The 22,453-nt window shown below is 31.6% G+C and overlaps 2 protein-coding genes, 1 long non-coding RNA gene and 1 pseudogene across 5 annotated transcripts; all 4 read left to right on the top strand.

Moving 5' to 3' along the window:
- Positions 1-3,093: 3,093 nt before the first annotated feature.
- On the top strand, positions 3,094-4,819 carry LOC145160860 (F-box protein At3g03040-like; annotated as a pseudogene). The gene is made up of 3 exons (XR_013738257.1): positions 3,094-4,106; positions 4,207-4,376; positions 4,499-4,819. The product of XR_013738257.1 is annotated as an F-box protein At3g03040-like (transcript).
- A 1,714-nt stretch (positions 4,820-6,533) lies between these two features.
- On the top strand, positions 6,534-7,934 carry LOC145160863 (putative small nuclear ribonucleoprotein F). Its single transcript, XM_079080223.1, has 4 exons — positions 6,534-6,692; positions 7,335-7,460; positions 7,565-7,629; positions 7,726-7,934. Exons 1-4 carry the CDS (start codon positions 6,687-6,689, stop codon positions 7,793-7,795), a joined length of 267 nt encoding a protein of 88 aa, XP_078936349.1. The 5' UTR covers positions 6,534-6,686; the 3' UTR covers positions 7,796-7,934.
- An 8,597-nt stretch (positions 7,935-16,531) lies between these two features.
- On the top strand, positions 16,532-17,933 carry LOC145160859 (putative small nuclear ribonucleoprotein F). Its single transcript, XM_079080221.1, has 4 exons — positions 16,532-16,647; positions 17,289-17,414; positions 17,519-17,583; positions 17,659-17,933. The coding sequence occupies exons 1-4, from the start codon at positions 16,642-16,644 to the stop codon at positions 17,726-17,728; spliced, it is 267 nt and encodes an 88-aa protein (XP_078936347.1). The 5' UTR covers positions 16,532-16,641; the 3' UTR covers positions 17,729-17,933.
- A 2,049-nt stretch (positions 17,934-19,982) lies between these two features.
- LOC145156940 (uncharacterized) lies at positions 19,983-22,220 on the top strand. Of its 2 annotated transcripts, none has more exons than XR_013736986.1 (3): positions 19,983-20,095; positions 21,715-21,848; positions 22,110-22,220. It is a non-coding gene; the product is annotated as an uncharacterized LOC145156940 (long non-coding RNA). The 2 variants fall into 2 exon arrangements; XR_013736987.1 differs by having other exon boundaries at positions 21,925-22,214.
- Positions 22,221-22,453: the final 233 nt, after the last annotated feature.

Raw genomic sequence — 22,453 nt, 5'->3', positions numbered from 1 at the left:
ATGGACGGGATTCCATGACTCATCGATAGCAGGGCAGGGGCGAGGCCCAAGTTAGGCGAGGCCTTAGATCAGGAGTATAGTAGAGTATGATTAGCTATTTGTTATGTGTTATGTTATACGTCTGTATGTGTTTAGCGGGCGTGGCTCAGAGACAGGCGGGGCCTAAGAGAAACAGATCTGTATACCGAGCGGGGCTCGATGCCAGGCGGGGCCTGATGTCGGGCGGGACCCGATGCCGGGCAAGTCTCGATGCAGCGGGCGAGGGCCCAGTATGTGGTTATGTATGTGGTAGGTTGGGGAACTCACTAAGCTTCGTGCTTACGGTTTTCAGTTTGGTTTCAGGTACTATCGGTAGCGGAGGGAAGAGCTCGGGATGATCGCATGGCACACACCAAGAAGTTTTCAGCCTGATATGTTTACTCTGATAAAATAAATATGTTTGAAATGATACTTGTTTTCATATAAGGATTTATGTATGACTTGAATATAATTGATTAATGATTTTTAAAACGAAATTTTTGGTCATGATTTTTGGGATGTTACAGTAACGATGCTAAAACTGTTGAAATTTGAATAGGATGCCGAATGAATAAAGACAAACATGTAATAGTATTTAGGACCTTATGTGTTTACGTTGTAACATATGTAGGGTATTAGTTATGACATCCTTAGTGTTTTGGTATTTTGAAACAATATTTGTTATCTCAAAATGTTTTATTAAACTGAGATTTTCCGTAAAAAAGACATCATGATGTCTAAAACATAAAGAAAAAAAATTATTTGGTTATGAAAAGTAGGGATGTTACACGGTTTTTACCCGGAACCGGCCGAACCAAACTGGTTAAAAAACCAGACCGGATTTGATCAATTCATAAAACCGAGAACCGACCCAATTCTAAAAAAAGGTCAAGGTCCAAGTCCGGTTTTATGTTAGGTCTGGTCAACGGGTCTAAATATCCCTAAAATGGATCAATCCATAAAAAAATCAAGTTTGGTAGAGAGTAAATTCAAAAACCAAATTTGACAGAGAATAAATTCACAACTAATATCTATTCCAAATCATTGGTGTAAGGTAAAAAAAATTAAATTTAAACCAAAAAAATTCAAAAATCATATAGATATTTTTATAGTTTTGTCACTTATTTAAAATTTTATATTTTTTGCCACATTTAATTTTTATTTTATAGAATATAACCAACACTTTTAAAAGTTTTTTTAAACTTAACTATTTTATTTTTATTTTTATGAAATAGTTTATAAAATCAATGCAATTTATCATTTCTAAACATACATAAAGTGACAAAAAATATAAAATACTAAAATTTATTACATATATGATTATAAAATTAACATATGATAAAAAATATTATATAATCATAATGTTTTTTAGTATTTGAATGTTTTGACAAATACATTTTTAATAATATATTTATCTATAAATAATATTTATATTTATTTTATAATATAGATTAAATAATAAAAATAATAAAATTATAGTATTGATTAGATGGTAGATGAACGGGACAAAATATAAAATAATAACTATTCAAATAACTTTTTGTAGTTATATAGGTGGTTGAAGACAAAAAAAATTCTTTTAACAAAAAAATTGTATTGACAAAATATAAAAGAACAAGATAAAACTGCAAAATTGGTCCTTATGTTAGTTAAAAATTGTGGATAAGGTCCAAATTTTTTTCAACTTGCACCATTAGTCCAAAATAAGATCTTTTTTGTGGATTTGGTCCCTGATAAGTTTGAAATGACTATTATACCCTTCTAATTTCTTTTTTATTTTTATTAATCTTTATTTTAATATTCATAAAATTAAAAATATATATTAGCCCCACAAAGCCCACACCTTCTCTTTAACAATCGACTCCTTCATCTTCTCCATCTTTTCTCTTACGTTTCCAGCCTGTAAACCAACCAGCAACACCGCTGCCCTTCTTTCCGGTAAGTACTTCACCCTTCTACTCTGTCGGTCTCCTCCCTCCTCGATTCTTTCCTTCTACAGTTCTTGAAGTTACTTTCCATATTGTCATGAATTCTTTTTTTTCATTCGTTTCCTTCTTTCTAGAAGCACACCTGAGCAAAATTGACTTCATTTTGTCCATCTTTGATTCCATACAGGTTGGTTGATTCACTTATGTTCTTCAATTGATTCACAGGTTCATTGATTCACTTTTGTTCTTCACTCACCTTCTCCATCGCAATCATCAATGGATCAAGATCGTCATTCAATTTGCAACGGTGAGGAAATAGGTTTCTGGTGTGTAACCTCACGACCGTCAGCAAGGTGGGAACTGAGCATTGGACGCGGGGAGGGAGTTTAAAATGGTTTTCCGGTCACTGACCTGGTGGAGCAGGCTTGACCTAGTGCTATAGAATCGGGGAATAAAACACAAACACAGTCACACACTAAATTAAAAAACCTAGATATTGAAATGCTGCTTCACCCTTAACAGGTTTTCTTTGTTCTTGCTCCATTTTTTTCCAACAAAAAACAATATTGAGAAGAAAGAACATTACAAGAGGTCTTGATGATGATATCTTGGGATAAAGGAAAGAGGGATGAGAACTGGCTGAAGGGTAATTCTGGTTTATCAGAGTTTGTATGTGTGTGTTTGTTGAGAGAGAGAGAGAGAGAGAGAGAGATGTATATGTGTGTGTGTGTGTTCGTATGTTTGTTGAATCTGCATCAAATTTTCCCAGAACTTCATTGATGAAGTTCATCCATGTATGTATGTGAATTAAATCAGTAAGGGAGGTGGGTGTTATCGGTGTATGGGGTGGGAGAGGTGGATAATATTTTCTTTTTGTTTTTTTTCAATTACTTAATTATTAGAATACATAAAAAATGGAAAAAACAAATTAAAAGCGCAAAATAGTCATTCTAAGTAATTTTAAACTTTTCAGGGACCAAAACCACAAAAAGTTTCAGTTTTTGGACTAACGGTGCAAGTTGAAAAGTTTTTGGATTACATCCACATTTTTTTACAAACCACAGGACCAATTTTGCAGATTAGTCAAAGAATAACTATTCAAATAGTGTTGGACTCTTGGTACAAAAACAAGTCAAAATCATAAAAGGGGTATACTGTATGACCGTATATGGAGCCATGGAGGTCCATATGCTCATTGAAAGAAAGATGAAGCGAACGGCAAGAGCAAGCTCTACGTGCGATGCCTATGGTACTCAAGAGCAAGAAGACAGACTCAGTTTATTGCCGGATGCTCTTTTAATCTACATACTCTCTTTTGTCGACACCAAATTAGCAGTTCAATCTTCAATCTTGTCCAAACGATGGGTAAATCTTTGGACCTTGCTCCCTGTTCTCAATTTCGATTCTTCCTTTTTCCAAGAGGAGCAAAGGTATACCCTAGATAACTTCGTATACAAGGTTACTTTCGATAATTTCGTCGAAAAGGTTTTAGCTAGTCGTAATGGAGCAATCAAGATTGATAGTGTTAATATTAAGGTTACCGATCATAAAATCATGGCTAGGGTCTTTCGTTATGCCTTGTCGCAGGGTGTTCCCAATGTGAGCATCGATACTTCCCAAAACCTAAGTAAATATCATCCCGTTTCATGCGTTAACTCCAGTGATTCCTTGATGAATTTGACACTAAAAGGGATGCTGAATTTTGGAAAATTTCCCAACTTTTCTGGGTTGATTAGTTTGCGACTTGAACGGGTTAAGATAGTTGAATCCGAACCCTTTTCCTGTTTCCCCAATTTGGAAGAGTTGTTTCTGGTGAACTGTAAGCTTCCGTCTGAATTGCCTGTTCTTGAAGTGATTGCTTTCCAGCTGTCAAGATTGACAATCTCCTCGTGTTTTTATCCTATTCCTTATTGAAAACTTGTGCTTTTGACTCCAAAACTTATGTCACTTGAGCTTGGTGGCCTTATTCCCATGTCATTCGAGGCTTCTGAGCTTCCTCTTCTCGAAACAATACATATCGATTGCTGTTTTTCATTTCCACGAGCTTTTGATAGAAGTGTTCATCAGCCTGATGAGAAACAACAGAAGCTTAATCTCATCAATATCCTTCGGTGCCTCAGAACTGCTAAATCTGTTCATCTGACCCCCTCTACTGTTAAGGTACTGTTATACCTCCACTAATTTAATGCTGTTTCAGATAATTTTTCATCTTTTTGCTCTCATTTTGTTTTCTTGTTGTATCTTTTTTTGGGTTTTACAGCTTCTCTCGATATCTCATGGCATGCTTGTTCAAGAACATTGCTCATTTGGGAATCTAAAGGTTTTGAACCTTATCCCACCACCAAACAAACCCATGGCTGAACTTCATTCTTCTGTGACTGCCTATTTGCTCAAAGATTCTCCACAAGCTGTTGTCAAGGCGGAGCCCAGGTATATTTTATTTTTCCCTAAAACGATGAAAGTATGTTGAGCTTTTCTATATTTTGCACTCTTTTCATTTTCCTTTCATCATCACTTCTCGTAGTCTCATTGTTGTTGTGAATGGTGTATAGGTGGTGATAAAAGATGGAGGATGCAGCATGCTCAATTTTTCAATCTATGGTGGTATGCTGTTAGATATGTTAGAGGAAGTTAATATAATACATGTGTGAATTGTGACGTGTTTTCAACAAAATTCTATATTGGATTTTCTGATATGGGGAATGTTGTGAATCTGAAATCACTTTCTTTTCTGTAGACCAGTTTATGAAGATTTTAGTTTCTTGATAAGTGTTGACTTTTGACGTAGTTAGAACTTGTTACAGAAGTTGCTTGGATCATGTTGTATTCTTACAAAAGCAATGCAAATTTTAAGATTATTGTCGAAGCAAAAATCATTCTAATTCTTTATGTAGTTTGATTTAAACTGAATAATACATGATATCATAACAACCATATGGCTGTGACTGATAAATTACTTGTTTAAATTTAATTAATTTTTTTTTTTTTAAATTGAGAAAGCATCATGGTAGTAAATGCCCTTTGGTAAATCGTAATCATCTAACTAGTAAATGTTTAACCTTTTATTAACCACACATACACAGTCTAACCAAAATTATTATATGATAATTTAAACATTTTATGTCTTTAATAGTTTAACTAACTTTAATAGAACTATTTGTCGACATGATTTAATTTTTATTTATTAAAAAATGGGAGAAACGATGGTGAATTTGGTATATAAAGAATTTGGAGTAGGTTTATACAAACTTGTATTTAAATAAGAATACATATTAAATACATCTCAACATGTGTTTAAGAAAACCCTATATATGTATGCATTAAGCTTTTTAATGTTTCTTTTAGAGGGATTTGAACGAGATCTATTAAAATATGTACTATTAAAACAAAATAATAATAAGAAAAAAAAGACCAAATAGGTTAATTTTATTTAACTTTCCAAGAAATCATAAAAAATTAGTCAAATATCTAATTTAAACCGCCTGATATTACAATTAGTAGTCCATGTTCTTAAAAATAATTCATGCTAACTTAATCTTCGAGTTTGACTCAATAAAATCTTATTCAGTCATCGACTACCAAACAACTTTTAAAACAGTCTTTAATTTTAGATGACATTATGAAATCATTAAATTGGGTGAAAAATCATATGATTGAGACGAGCCAATTATGTTTTGGCTATGAAATAGGTTGCAAAATGGATATTATGTATATAATACTTTTTTTGGCTTCATTTTTAGTGGGTGTTGGGATTTCTTCTTAAATTCACTTATTAATTTATGACTTTTTAAAAAACCAACAAATTAAAAATATATTTATCTTCTTGAAAAGTTAAGAAAATTGAGGTTAAAAATGACATTTTTAGAAAAGTTATAACTCAATAAGTTATTTTTGGATATATTACACGAACGGTCCCTATGATTTAGGGTAATTTGCACGTTTAGTCCTTAACTTATTTTTTTAACTCGGAAGGTTCCTACTGTTTGTTTTTATTACACGCTTGGTCCCTGTCTTACCTAAAAAACTATTTAACCCTTGATTTTTTAAAATATTTAAATAAACACACCCCAACCCCAACCCCCCTCACCGTATCTTACCTATCATATATTTTTTTACTATTTAAATAATAGTCTTTTTAGATAAGACAGGGACCAATCACGTAACAAAAACAAAAAGTAGGGACCAAACGCGTAACAAAAACAAACAGTAGGAACTTTCCGAGTTAAAAAAATAAATTAGGGACCAAACGCGCAAATTATCCCAAACCATAGGGACCATTCGTGTAATTTACTCTAATCTTTAACTAATTAATTTATTGACTTTTCTATCTTTAAAAACTAAAGAGAAATTAAATATCCTTTTACATTTTCTTACTACTTATATTCCTACCTATGTAAAATAATGTGTCATATTTACATATATTTTTCTTTCTAATTATCTTTTACCTAGTTGAAATGATAACAAGCGTCCAAAAATATAATTAATTTTATCAAAATATGACACATGTGATCGTAGAAAAATATATAGGAAGAAAAGCCAGAAGCTAACGTTGACAACAGGATATTTAATTTCTCAAACTAAAAGGTAAATACCTTTGTATAGACATAGACATCCCCAAACACATCTAACGTATTTAAATGCAAAACTTTTCTAACGTATTCATTCTGATATTCTGTTGACGGAACGTCAAAACCCTAAACCTTCATCGTCAAATCGGCTGTTTGCCTCTTCTCGACGACAATGGCTGTAAGTAACAATCCTCGAACTTCTGAATTCAGTATCTCTTTTTTTCCTTCTATTTCGTTCTTGTATAAAGATAATTAGACTGTTTCCAGTCTTTGAGTAGATCGTTATCGTCTTCTTATCGCTCAAGTAGGATAGATTTGCTAGTTTGAAGAGATTAAGGCTAATTAAAGTGTTTGAATCTCTAGGAGTCAGTTTATGCTTATAAACCAGACTTTGTGGTTAAATGGGGGCGGATTTATCATTTTGGGTTGCTCATATACGCTCGAAATATAAGGCTCGAGTGGGGAGTCATGTCATTTGTGTAAAACATTGACAAAAGTTTATCGGGTAATTGGGGTTTTTTTTGACATTTTGTGCAGCAGTTATTTGCGCATTATGTACATCTGATTCAACTTTATCGCTCAGTTGTTTCTGATTGTAGGGTTATAGTTAGCATGTAGTTTTTTCATTTTACTCTGACTGGCATCTGATGAACTATCACCATCAGCATCTAAGTTTGTGGAGAAAATTGTTATTTTTTTTTTTGCTGAAGCTTGGATTGGGTTTAAAAGAAATTCTTTTGATTCTTGAACAGTTTGCAGATGATTTACTTTTCTGAATGTATAGTTTTGTGATAGTAACTTAGTTGCTTATGCATTGCAGACTGTACCAGTTAATCCGAAACCTTTCTTGAACAACTTGACTGGGAAGCCTGTGATTGTGAAGCTCAAGTGGGGAATGGAGTACAAAGGTTATCTTGTCTCTGTTGATTCATACATGAACTTGCAGGTATATATGCTATGCTATGATTAAACTTTTGTTTGAACCTGTTCTGTTCATGTGTGCATTTTTGTGCCTCTAATGTTGTTCAATGGCATCATCTTATTTCCCAGTTGGCCAACTCTGAAGAATACATTGATGGGCAGTTTACTGGTAACCTTGGAGAGATCTTAATCAGGTATGCAGACAGATGTAATAATGTTCTATTTTTAAATTTTTGATGGATTTTTTGTGCATAGATTCTTGGCTAAAAAATTTTTTGTTTGATATGCAGATGTAATAATGTTCTGTATTTACGAGGTGTACCAGAGGATGAAGAAATAGAGGAAGCAGATCGTGATTAGCAAGCATGTGGATATGGCTCATGTCTTTTGATTTATCTGTTTTATTATAATTTCTTCTGTTTTTGTATGGAAATACATGTAGATGTTAATTGTTATTCTCCAAATTAAACTCAATCTAAAAAGCCTCAACTTTTAATTCCGTGGAATGTGGATCCATCATCCATTCTAGACCATGTTCGGTCTGAATATATCAGATAATGTTGCACAAATCATTAAAAAAAAATCCACGTTTTTGTATATGTTGAGAAAAGAAATTAAATATTGTTGCATAAATAAATATTTAACCCTTTTTAATGTTGTTTGATCATAAGTATATTATAACCTAGGTTGTATGTTAAAATACAACAATTTAAAAATTAACAAAGAAAATACATAAGCCATGTAAATGTTACTATAAACATATTGTATTTTTACATAGTTCAATTTGTATGTCCCAATACTAGATTCGTCTGAAATCCACAATGCCGGCGATGAAAATATGTTTATAATCCTTCATGACTATAAAAACAAAAATTTAAGAGGGTATAAAGATGAATAATTTATAAAACGAGTGAATGGGTATTTTATAAAGTGCAGTTTATATTTTTACATACTACTCGTATTTAACTATTTATAACAACACAAAAGAAATTCTTTTGCAACGAAAGATAGTTTTTAAGAGCTACAGTTTTGAAAACAAATCGTTTGTCCAAAAATGCAATTTTAGATTCGATAATGTATTCCAAAAATATAAATAGTATACCTTACAAGCATAACCTTCTTTTCAGTGATCTAAAAGAAACCATGACAATCATCTTTCAAGAAATCCGTCAACATTTGCTAAATTCTCATATGTCCTAACTCTCAAGATTAGTCATGTAATCTCATTTCATGTTTTTAACAACAATATTCTCATTTTTCATTCATTTCAGATCATTACTGCGGTTATTGTTCATCCTGGTTTTACAATGAGATGTTTGATTGATGTACCTAGATATAGAAAATAATCCATTGTACTTTGGAATAATCTTTTATTACAGCTTTATACTTCAAAAATGCAAAAATTAGCAAAAAAAAAAAAACACTTTTTACAAATTTTCCCTCATTTACATTTTCCTTCCAATCCTCATATGAAATGAATCACTAATCTTCCTTCTACATTTACACATTATCAGACACATAATATGGGGATTTCGGTGCAATCAGAACACAGTGCATCTACAGTGTCATGCATGTGGAGGAATGATGTTGGAAAATAGAGGGTTTGTAGTGGAGATCTGGATGCCAACTTGGATTGTGAGAACACTTTCCGAACTGATACTTCTACCCTATGCCTGGGTTGCAAGAAATTCAGCCTAGGATAATCCAAGTGGACACTTACGATTCTAGGCACAGAAATCGTAAGCCAAATTGCAAAAAAAATTCTGTGAGTGTATGAAAACCGAGAGCTAATTTTCGTGTGTGTTTTCCCATACGGAAGAGTTGTTTATATAATGAACGAGATTAGGGTTTCATTAGGGTTGGGTCGTCATTAGTTGCTTTGGAAGCAAGTTAGGGTAATCCGGATTTTAATGAGGATTTAGGGTTACCAAAACTAACGAGTTTCGTTAGTTTTACCATAATCACCCTCAAGAATCTGAATTTCCCATTATGTTCCCATATGTAAAATTCAGAGAGGTGTTCGATTGAAGTAATAACTTGATTTAGTTTCATCCTTGGAGTTTATTAGTCAGATCATGATTGTTTATGTTGTAAAATGCTTAATGTTTTCCATATGTTTGCAGGCATAGGGTGTGATCGAGCATTTTGTGGTGCTTATTGTAATTCTCAATAGGTTACAAGAAGTGATTCGTTTCATATGTGTGTTTATGTAGACTTTTAAACCTGTAAGCTATTGATATTTTCTCAATGTTTATCACTTGGTTTTTTGGAAATGAAACTTGGAAGTGTTTGGTATGATGGAATCAACGAATGAATGGAATGGAATATGTCATTCAATTGGAATAAAAAAAAAAGATGTTTGCTTCGTGTGATGGAATCAAATGGAATCTACTGTACTTGCACTTACTTACTATTTGTCAAGGTGAGTTATGAAAGAATATGTTTTGGTTAATTATCTTGTAATTACTTTCATATTCATAACATTTTAACTAAATTGTAAATTCTTGTGCATTCTAATAGCCCTCCCGACCCATGCGGAGCATGGGCCTCATCACTAGTTTTTATTTATTTTACCAACCATTAATTATGTATACTAACATTTATATTATGCAATTAATTTTCATTTATGGATACTAACATTTAAATTATGCAACTAACTTTTATTATAAATACCAATGTTTATTTATGTATTTTGTTAGATATTCTTCATAATTTTATTTATAAATACCAATGTTTATTTATGCTTAATTTTATTTATGTATTTAAACATTCATATCTTTTTTAATACACCATCCGTTTTCGACTGTCTTTATATCGACAGACTCGATAAGTCGCTCCGCTTATAGAATATAATGAAGCTAGCTAGCGACTCTTATAGTAGCGAAGGAAAAGGGCATTCAGGATGTGACTAGTCTTTTTTCTGAAGGGCTTGCGGTTCATTACACCAAAGGCTTTCAGTGAACTATTGAAGCTATTAAGAGAGTACCAAATGCTGACGGTAACGAAGGGGATCAACGCGTTATTGTTGCAAGAAAAGCTCCCATCAAAATTCACTATGAATCTGTGGGGAGCTATTATGAGATTTATGGACACTATCTAATAGTACAAAGTATAAAAAATAAATTTTATATATATATATATATATATATATATATATATATATATATATATATATATATATATATTCGAGCCATGTCTGATGAAAGAGCCACCTGCTGACCTGGTGTTGACGAACAAGTTCCGGAAGCATGCGAACAAGACTTGGGATCGCGGCTCGTACCAGTAAAGCCACATAAATCAAGAAGGCGCACAAAGGAAGGCAGTAGCACTAGCTTGATAATTTGTTACGAGAGCTCTTTGCAACATTCCTTTCAATGGGATATCATGGACGCGAGTCTGAATTTATTTATTCAGGATATAAACCAAAGCGGTAGAAATTCACAAATATATCGTGAATTCTACTCCCACTTTACCGACGAGGGATTCCTCCTCAAGTTACCTGCCATTTAGATTGTTTCGGCTAATAATCAACCGGTCTAAAATTCGATTTCTGTGCTAACACAACTATGCTGAAACTTCGAAAAATCATAACTTCCTCATATGAAGTCAGATTTGGACGTTCTCTATATGCACGCTCTCAGTTTTACGATTACTACGATTTTCGTTTAGATTACTTAAGCTTATAAGCAACCTATCTCCGATTCATTATTACGACGCTTGATGCCGTATTGGGTTAAACGCGAAACTTCAAATGATCATAACTTCCTCATACAAAGTTAGTTTTTAGCGTTCCTTATATCACCGGCCAGAATCCTCATTACGACTACTTCAACTTTTATCAAGACTATTTATCCTAATTAATATTTTATTTTAATATTTGTTTTAGCCCTATTTATTAAGTTTCCACTTAATATGATATACACATAATCACATAAATTTAAATGATTTCTTATTATTTATTCATCAAATGATTACAATTGTTGACCAACGTTGGTTACATATTCTATTAGTGTCTAGTGATAAACGCGGACGTTACAATACTTCATTTTGTGACATAGTAGGATCCTTAAAATAAGATGCCTTATAATTTTACTTGTAGATGTTTAAAGCAAGAAATTGCATGAAAAAGTAGTATATTCGCAAGGAGACTCATGAACGGTATATTCATAATTACATTTGTCCAATGTTATTGTGAATTCATAAATACATGTAATGTGTATGCTTATCGTATTATGTTGATACAATTATATAGATATTCAATAGTGGTAACTATGATGTAGTAATAACCATATTGATAATGGTCAATATTTGTTGGAAAATATAGGAGAATCAATTTAGAAGTTTATCCAACTTTGGAGAATAAACTAAAGAGTTATGTAAGTTCTTGGGAGACTAGGGGTGGCAATCCCAACTCGAACCCACCAATCCAACCCGAGCCCAACCCAATAAAAAGCAGGTTGGGTTAAGATTTTGAACTCGTTTAATTAAATGAGCCAACCCATTTAACCCGTTTAATTAAATGGGTTGGGTTACGGTTGAAATTCCTAACCCGTTTACAACCCGCCAACTCGTTTAATATTTTTAAATATTTTTTAATTTGTATTTAAATATTATTATTATTTAGTTGATCATTATATTTTGATTATTTGTTATTTATCAAACACCACCGTTCTTGGAATTCAAGTTGGTAAAAATGATAGTCGAGTAGCGTAGAATTTAGAAATTAAACATATATAATGTTTTATGGTTGTAAACACTTGATTTGTGTTTCTGTTATGGGTCTATAAATTTATTGTTGAATTATTTTCAAACTTGAACAATTATTATATCTTTTAAATTGTATGTAATTTTATTTGATGAATTATTTGATTTTTAAGAGATTTTTGTGAAAATTTAAACGGGTCAACCCGAGTTTATCATGTTTACTAAATAGACTGGGTTGGGAAAACAATAAACATGTCAACCCGATTTCAACCCATTTACTAAAAAGGTTGAGTTGGGTTGGGAATTCTCAACACTTTTACTTAAATAGGTTGGGTTGGGTAGAGATTTTCAACCCATTTAGTTAAACAGGTCAACCCGTTTATGACCCAACCCAACCCATTACCACCCCTATGGGAGACGTCCCATAATGAGCCAATATATCATATATGTTCACATGGTGATGTAAATAATGGTGAGTCTAGACTTATTTGTCAAAGACATAACACCGTTCAAACAACGACTCTCATGATGAATTATCTTTAATGACTACATAAAGTTAAAATAAGATTACAGATCCGCAACTCTCAAGATGAATTATCTTTAATGACTACATAAAGTCAAAATAAGATTATAGATCCGCTAAAGAAATGCTTGAAATGAGAGGTCGTTACTTGCGATTCCACCAGATCTACCCATCGGATTAACAGATGTTACTTCAAAATCGACATTGCCCCAGGCCCTAATGAAGTCTATGTTGTTGGAGTTTGCTACCCATGTCTCTTGTAAACCAATGAACTCAACCCGTTGTGAGTTTTTTAGCTTTCTAATCCATTCGATTTTATGTGATTCCCCACACCCCCTAATATTTAAACATAAGCAATTGATTGAGGAATATTATCAACTCCATCACCATTGCCAACCACATCCATGACAACCGGGTCTTGAGTTGTAACTTGAGATCCCATTTCTTTGCTGATTCGAAGTAGATTGGAGATCTCATTGAATGAGGTGTCATCATCTTTGACACCATTAGCGCTATATGGACCATTGAATGAGGCAGATCGATTTAGATCTAGCATAGGGGCATACACAATGAGTTTGACAATCGATGGGCCGGTAACAGAAGGCAGAGGAGGCCAGTCCTCGAAATCCAGGGATCTTTGTGTCGGGTCCGATGAGCATCGTGAGATTGGTTTGAGTATTGTTCGTCTCTTATCTAGTGATTCACATTTTGCAATGACATTATGAAATCATTAAATTGGGTGAAAAACCATAAATGAAGTGAGGGAAATTTGTTTTGATTTGCTAAAAAGTCTTATTGGACTATGAAATAGGTTGCAAAATGGATGTTATATATATATATATATATATATATATATATATATATATATATATATATATATAGAGAGAGAGAGAGAGAGAGAGAGAGAGAGAGAGAGAGAGAGAGAGAAGTAAGTTCAAATAAAAACAGTAAATAATGTGAGAACGTAAAAACACTATGTTTATGTTATTATTCTGTAATGAATTTTGTATATGTGTATTGTTGAAGTAATTCTAATATAAATATTAACTTTCGATTAGTCATATATTCATTATAATGTTATTATTCTATTATAAACTTATATATGTGCATTTTTGTAGTAAATTTTAATTTTAATTTTAACCTTTAACTATTCATTTATTCTTTGCTGAATAATGACATAAAATTGTCGATACAAAATTCATTACAGAATAATAACATAAAAAAGTGTTTTTACGTTCTCACACTATTTACTGTTTTTATTTGAACTGTCCCTTTTTTATATATATATATATATATATATATATATATATATATATATATATAACATTTTTGTTTTTGCATCTTTCTGGTTCATTTTTATATCAATTAGGATGAAACCCCATCAAAAAATAGCTCCATTTTTATACCTTTAAATTTTTTTTTTTTTTTTTTTTTTTTTTTTTTTTTTTTTTTTTTGAAATGTTATTTAGAAATCGTTACCATAAGAAAACATCTAAAAATGTTTTATTTTTTGAATTTTCTTTTATTAGATTTGTAAAACTCTTTGATTTTTTTTTATCTATATATTTACAAGTCAAAATAACAACATAAAAGTTTTTTTTATATGAAAATAGTTTTTGAAGATTTTATAATAAAAAAATTTTAAAACTGATATTTTTTTATTTAATTTTTTTGTTGGTAAAACGTATATTTTCATATATTGTTATTTAGAGGGTGTTTGACTTATCTTTTTGAGAGACAAAAGTCATTTTTGAAAAAGTTACAAAAAATCAGGTTTTCCTGTTTTGGAAACGTCAGTTTTTCTTATATCAAAAATCCAAAATAGCTTTTAAAATCCTTTTACCAAACATCTTTTACATTTTATCTTTTCCAAAAAAGACTTTTGCCTCTCAAAAAGATAAGCCAAACACCGCCTTAGATTTTTTTTTTTATTATTTTTTGGGTTATTTTCATAAAAGACCCTATATTTTGATTTTTTTTCTTTTTAGACCTAAAACTTTTTTCTTTTCCGAAAAAGACCTAACTTTTAGCTTTGACTTGTTATTTTAGACCCTAACAAGTAAATTAAGTATTTTTATTTCATAAAAGACCCTATATTTTATACTTTTTTCCAATCTAGACCTAAAATGTTTTTTATTTCAAGACTAATTGTATAAAAACATGATTATATCCTTTTAGTTTAAAAATAGACATCGATTTAAACAAAGTAATTATTATGCCTACATTTATTTATGATTGGAAAATTCTTTTTCCACGTATATTTATAAAAAAAAGACCCTATATTTTGTTACTTTTTTCCATTTTAGACCTAAAATGTTTTTTTTTTTCAAAATAAACTCAACTTTAAAATTGGTTATAATCTTCAAGACCAAATATATAAGGTACTTCTTGACTATACTGAAAAAGAAAGTATACATGTATACACAAAAAAATGTTATCTGATCTATTATCTTTTGAGCGAATATAACCTAGAAGAATTACAAAATTTTATTTTTTTCTAAAAGATATAATTAAACTTTATCTTGGATATATATATATATATATATATATATATATATATATATATATATTATATCATTAAACTTGATATATTGTTTATAAAAAATGTTATTATTACCGCTAATAAAAAGTTCGATGTTAATTTGATGTTTTTTGGTAACATAGACAATACATGGCTAAGATGAATCTTTTAGCATAATAACAACTTTTTATTTGTAGAAAAAAACAACATACCATGTAATTTAATAAACTGTATACAAAATAAGATTTTGCAATTTTAAACAAAACTTGAATTTGATATATCTAAACAAAACTATTATGAATGTTTAGGATTAATATTTTTATGTATGTATTTGATATAGTTATACCATATTATTCAATAACGGGCTAATGTTACAAAATATTCTATGGATTTGGTTTAGGAGTATGATAGTTAGTTCGTTTGTTAACTGTTCCAAAAAAAATTGATTAAAAAATTCAACCAAAAAAATAATATAGAAAAGTGAGAGAGGGAAATATGTCCAAACTCACGAAATAAGTATAATAGACAAACTAAAAAAAAATATTTTGTATACAGTTTTGTTAAATTACCTGGTATGTTTATTTCCTACAAATAAAAAAAAATGTTATTATGCTAAAAGATTCTTCCTAGCCATGTATTATTCATGTTACAAAAAAATATCAAATTAACATCGAACTTTTTATTAGCAGTAATAATAACATTTTTTATAAATAATATATCAAGTTTAATGATATAATATATATCCAAGATATATCTTTTAGACAAAAATAAAATTTTGCAATTCTTCTAGGTTATATTCGTTCAAAAGATAATAGATCAGATAATATTTTTTAGTGTATACATGTGTACTTTCTTTTTCGGCGTAATAAAAAAGTACCTTATATATTTGGTCTTGAAGATTATAACCAATTTTAAAGTTAAGTTTATTTTGAAAAAAAAAACATTTTAGGTCTAAAACGGAAAAAACTACAAAATATAGGGTCTTTTTTTATAAATATACATGGACAAAGAATTTTACAATCATAAATAAATGTAGGCATAATAATTATATTGTTTAAATCGATGTATATTTTTAAACTAAAAGGATATAATCACGTTTTTTATACAACTAGTCTTGAAATAAAAAACATTTTAGGTCTAAACTGGAAAAAAGTACAAAATGTTGGGTCTTTTATGAAATAAAAATACTTAATTTACCTATTAGGGTCTAAAGTAACAAGTAAAAGGTAAAAGTTTGGTCTTTTTCGGAAAAGAAAAAACTTTTAGGTCTAAAAAGAAAAAAAATCAAAATGTAGGGTCTTTTATGAAAATAACCTTATTTTTTCTTAAAACGTAGGCGTACACACTACACACATCTGCAAAACTTTTCTAACGTATTTATTCTGATATTCTGTTGACGGAACGTCAAAACCCTAAACCTTCATCGTCAAATCGGCTGTTTGCCTCTTCTCGACGACAATGGCTGTAAGTAACAATCCTCGAACTTCTGAATTCAGTATCTCTTTTTTTCCTTCTATTTCGTTCTTGTATAAAGATAATTAGACTGTTTCCAGTCTTTGAGTAGATCGTTATCGTCTTCTTATCGCTCAAGTAGGATAGATTTGCTAGTTTGAAGAGATTAAGGCTAATTAAAGTGTTTGAATCTCTAGGAGTCAGTTTATGCTTATAAACCAGACTTTGTGGTTAAATGGGGGCGGATTTATCATTTTGGGTTGCTCATATACGCTCGAAATATAAGGCTCGAGTGGGGAGTCATGTCATTTGTGTAAAACATTGACAAAAGTTTATCGGGTAATTGGGGTTTTTTTTGACATTCTGTGCAGCAGTTATTTGCGCATTATGTACATCTGATTCAACTTTATCGCTCAGTTGTTTCTGATTGTAGGGTTATAGTTAGCATGTAGTTTTTTCATTTTACTCTGACTGGCATCTGATGAACTATCACCATCAGCATCTAAGTTTGTGGAGAAAATTGTTATTTTTTTTTTGCTGAAGCTTGGATTGGGTTTAAAAGAAATTCTTTTGATTCTTGAACAGTTTGCAGATGATTTACTTTTCTGAATGTATAGTTTTGTGATAGTAACTTAGTTGCTTATGCATTGCAGACTGTACCAGTTAATCCGAAACCTTTCTTGAACAACTTGACTGGGAAGCCTGTGATTGTGAAGCTCAAGTGGGGAATGGAGTACAAAGGTTATCTTGTCTCTGTTGATTCATACATGAACTTGCAGGTATATATACTATGCTATGATTAAACTTTTGTTTGAACCTGTTCTGTTCATGTGTGCATTTTTGTGCTTCTAATGTTGTTCAATGGCATCATCTTATTTCCCAGTTGGCCAACTCTGAAGAATACATTGATGGGCAGTTTACTGGTAACCTTGGAGAGATCTTAATCAGGTATGCAGACAGATGTAATAATGTTATGTTTTCTGCATAGATTCTTGGCTAAAAAGATTTGTGTTTGATATGCAGATGTAATAATGTTCTGTATTTACGAGGTGTACCAGAGGATGAAGAAATAGAGGAAGCAGATCGTGATTAGCAAGCAGGTGGAATGGATGGCCCATGTCTTAGATCATTAGATGTATTGGTTTTTATTTTAATTTCTGTTTTTGTATGGAAATATTTTGTGCTCCATATCACAATTTAATGTCTCAAACTTTTAATTAGGTGGATGTGGGTGGATCCATGAATATATCAGACAATGTTTCACAAATCATTACAAAAGAAAGAACAAATTACTGAAATCTTCCTGTGTGGTTTGCTGAAATTGTGTGTTTGGTCCCTAAGTTTTGTTTTGCACTCGGACCGTCTCTATTGTTTGGTTTCGTTTCGAGTTTGGTCCCTGCCATGCCTGAAATGACAATTATACCCTTATATATTTACTTTATAATTTACTTATATCTTTTATTTATTATTTCATTTATAAGGTCCAAAGATCTTATGCCGCCTCCATCCTTCCTTGTTCTAAGAACCGACAACAACAAAAGTTACCACCCACGTCAACTTCACCTCCGTCGGCCACCACCGGTACTAAATCAAAATCAAACCAAATCAAAAGCTGATAATCAAGGGCACAAATCTATTAGAACACTAATGGCAAGGTTATACAGAAAATCAAACACAAAAACTTCAAATAAATGGAACATATCTATTAGAACACACCCACTACGTTCTCTTTCCCCACAGGCACCACCTCCTACATCATTGACGACCACCACAACCAACACCACTAACATCAACCATCGTCAACACTAGAATCCCAAGAACTCCAGAAAAATGCACAATAACTATTCTAATAATTCAAGGAATAAATGCATAAGAACAATGACAAAAGTCTATAAATCTCTGAAATATACATTAAGAACAATCCCATAAGAATTTTGTTTCTGTAAATCCAACAAGAAAGAAGGTATGTATATAAATATATAAATCGTCTTCAAACACAAATCCTAAAATCAAACCTGAAATCAACTATAATCAGACTTAGAATCCTTAAACATATGAAATGAGTTTGTTAACCCTAGTGGTGATTTAGGGCTTAGACTTTGATTCATCAGATGACGGACATTAACTCTTCGAATGATGGGATTGCCTGACATTGGCATTGACATTGATAGTGGCGATATAGGGCATGGAAGAACGCAACGAGAAGAAGGAAGAGGTGATTCCACCAGAGGTCATTTAGGGCTTGGACTTTAACTTGTGAGACGAATGGCGGTGGCGATTTAGCAGCTCTGATGACAGAGAGTGACGAGGAAGACGACGTTGGGGAGAAGGCAGAGGTGGTCATCGGGTGCCAGAGCATTTTACTGGAGAAGGAAGCGATAAGCGGTGGTGATCGTGGGGTTGCAGGTTGATTCCAGGGCGTCTAGACAACTACATAGATTAAGGTAGGATGAGAGGGGGTTGGGGGTGGGTGTTTGGTGGAGGCACAAAGACTTCTATTTTTTATAAATAAAGATAATAATAAAATGAAAAATAAAATACAAAGGGCAATATAGTCTTTTTTATCTCTATGAGGGACGAAAAACACAATAATAACAAATGTCAGGGATGGTACGAGTGAAAAAAAAAACTTAGGGACCAAACGTGCAATTTTAGCAAACCATAGGGACGATTACAATAATTTGTTCAAAAAGGAAATCCACATTTTTGTACAAAGTGAAAAAAAAAATCAAATATTGTTGCATAAATAAATATTTAACCCTTTTTAATGTGTTTGATCATTAATATATTACAACTTAGGTTATATGTTAAAATACAACAATTTAAAATTTAACAAAGAAAATACTTAAGCCATGTAAATTTTACTATAAACTTAGGGGGATGAAAATATGTTCAATTTGTATGTAACCCATTACTAGATTCGTGTGAAATCCACAATGCCGGCGATGAAAATATGTTCTTGATCCTTCACCGCTATAAAAACCAAAATCCATGACGATGAATAATTTACAAAACGAGTGAGTGGGTATTTAATAAAGTGCACTTTTTATTTTTACTTAATAATCGTTGTATTTAACTATTTATTTATAATAACACAAAATAAATTCTTTTGCAACAAAGAGAGTTTTTAAGAGCTACAGTTTTGAAAACTCATCATTTTTCCAAAAATGCAATTTTAGATTCGATAATGTATTCCAAAAATATAAATAGTATACCTTACAAGCGTAACCTTATTTTCAGTGATCTAAAACAAACCATGATAATCAATTTTCGAGAAATCCCGTCAAGTTTAGAATAAAATCTCTTATCTTCAAGGTCGCCCCTCTTCCTGTGTATATTGAATATGCAACATTTTCAACGATTCTCCTACGCCAAATCACATGAGGTGGAACTATTCTCTCACCTCTTTCATCATCTTCTTCAAATAAATCAGAATCATCTACCGATTCTTCATATTCATGTAAGTTTAATTTATTTTCTGGAATGTTAATTGGAATTGAAGATTTCCTCTTTTTCTTCTGTTTTCTCTTTAACTCGTTACCTTGACGTATGTCAACGTTGTAATGATTATCTTGTTTGCTTTGTACCGCAACTTCCACAAATATTACCTCCGATTCTTCAAATTCTTCACCCATCACTTGGGTACGGAGACATCTCAAAGATGTTGGGAAACCAATGGAATTTATATGCGAAGCAAAATGAATCGTACAAGGCACACTGTGTCATTGATGTATGGGTTTGTTCTTCAAAGTCTTCTTTTGTCATTTGTAAATATCTTTAGATTTAATTAAAACAAAGTCTTTACCCTATCGTGTCTTGTTGCATACATCTTTGTCAAAGAATTTTGGGGGTATTCAATAGTTTAAATGAGATGGACATTTTCCTAAGTCATATATATATATATATATATATATATATATATATATATATATATATATATATATAGAGAGAGAGAGAGAGAGAGAGAGAGAGAGAGAGAGAGAGAGAGAGCTAGGTTCATTTGTTTAAAGTAAGTATTGTGTTATTGTATGCATAAATGTGGGCCAATCAAAATTAAACAAAAAATTAAATAATTAAATAAATAAATAAGAGTAATTTAGTAATTTGTTTAGTAACTTCCAAAATTAATCCCTATAATCATGGTATTGATCTAATCTCTCCAATTTAAATCTCGTTTCCGATCTGCAAAATTAGAATGGACTACAAAATCGATCTTTAGTTCTACAAAAATCGATTGCCATCGCCATCTCCAACTCCAGCACGTCGACCGACTATCATCGACGTTTTCTTTCTTTTCTTTCTGGCCCGATCAGCAGCCACACGAATGGGGAAGGCAAAGAAGATCGCTGATCTCCAAGGGGGTGTTTTAGGTGGTTTAATCGACTGAATCGGATGGAGAGGAGGGTGAAGCGAGGGCAGCAAGGGTTGATTAGCAACTCTCGGCTTACTCTCTTCTGATTCTAACAACGAGGGATGAGACCAGAAGAGGGTCCGACGACAGGTGGGGCTTCGGTGGCATTGGGTCGACGGAAGAATACGTCGTTGAAGCTCTCGACAAACGGCTTTGTCTATTCTGCCTGAAGGTTCAGGTTTCTTTATATTCTTCTACTTCTTCAGATATGGTTTGTCTCCCTTTGTTTATAAGTACCTTTTTTTTCCTCTTTGATTTTGTTGATTCAAGTTAGTTCAGTCGTAATTATATGATGGTTGTGTTTCGAGATGTCGTTCCCGTTTATCTGTATTACATTTATGTCTAATGCACTGCTTTTCGTTGGGGATTCAATTGAATTTTGGGAATTAGGGTTTTCAGAAATTTGGATTGATAGAATTTCTTCTGGAATTAGATAATGTGGATTTGTTAAAGCAATTAGATAAGTACATACTGTCTTTCATTTAGTCCTTCTGCAATCGTTATTGAGGATTAGATATGAGGACTATAGTTAGATTAAAATTATGTATAGATCTATCTCAGGTATGCTATTAGATACGTACCTCGAACAAGTACATCTTATGAATGAATTAGAACAAACAATCAAGTAAAATTAAAACCTAGTTGCTTTTTAATGGAATAAAGTGCAGGGAAGGACAGAGGAATAAAGTGAGAGAGAGTTTCTTTCTCCAGAAAAGAGAAGGAAGAACAGGGAAGGCTTTGGTTGCTTCATTTGGCAGAAAAGAGAAGGAAGAACAATGGTGATGATCTCTTCTTTGATTGGGTATGTTTCTTTTGATTGGGTTTTACTAGTTAAACAGATAAAAAAAATCAATTATCTTGATGATCTTGTTGTATAGTTGTGAATTTTGATAGATATTGAGTACATTGTGATCTAAGGGAAAGGAAACATAAACGTGTGGTACAATTCTTGAGATTGACATGAAGAAGATAAAAAGAATCATGAATTCCAATTCTGTTGGAATGGAATCATGAATTCCAATTCTGTTGGAATCTAAACTACAATTTGGTTTTGTTTTGACAGAAGTTCATGCTTGAAGAACGGACCACGAAATTTGAACGACGCCTCTTAGCAACATTATTCTTTTAGAATAAATTAGTGTTTTTGTTAGATTTTGATGTTTTTTTTCCCGATTTGAAAGTTTTTTAGTTTTATTCTTTAATAATAAATGTAATTCTTAGCAATTGTTACATGTATTCTATAAGAATTAATATAATTTTTGTTTTAATTCTTCAGTTGCTGGTTCGAGAATTTGTTATTCTACAAGAAAAATATGTTCAAGAATATTTTTATTATTTTATGGTCAAGAATTTTTTTATTTTTGAATATATTGAAACATATTCTGTCAGAATGTCCGAATTAAAAAC

This window comes from Lactuca virosa, chromosome 2, assembly GCF_052849685.1.
Source record: "Lactuca virosa cultivar CGN04683 chromosome 2, Lactuca_virosa_CGN04683_v6, whole genome shotgun sequence".
NCBI lineage: Eukaryota > Viridiplantae > Streptophyta > Magnoliopsida > Asterales > Asteraceae > Lactuca > Lactuca virosa.
The sequence above is the reverse complement of the archived record's forward strand: the minus strand, read 5'-3'. Positions and strand labels throughout refer to the sequence as shown.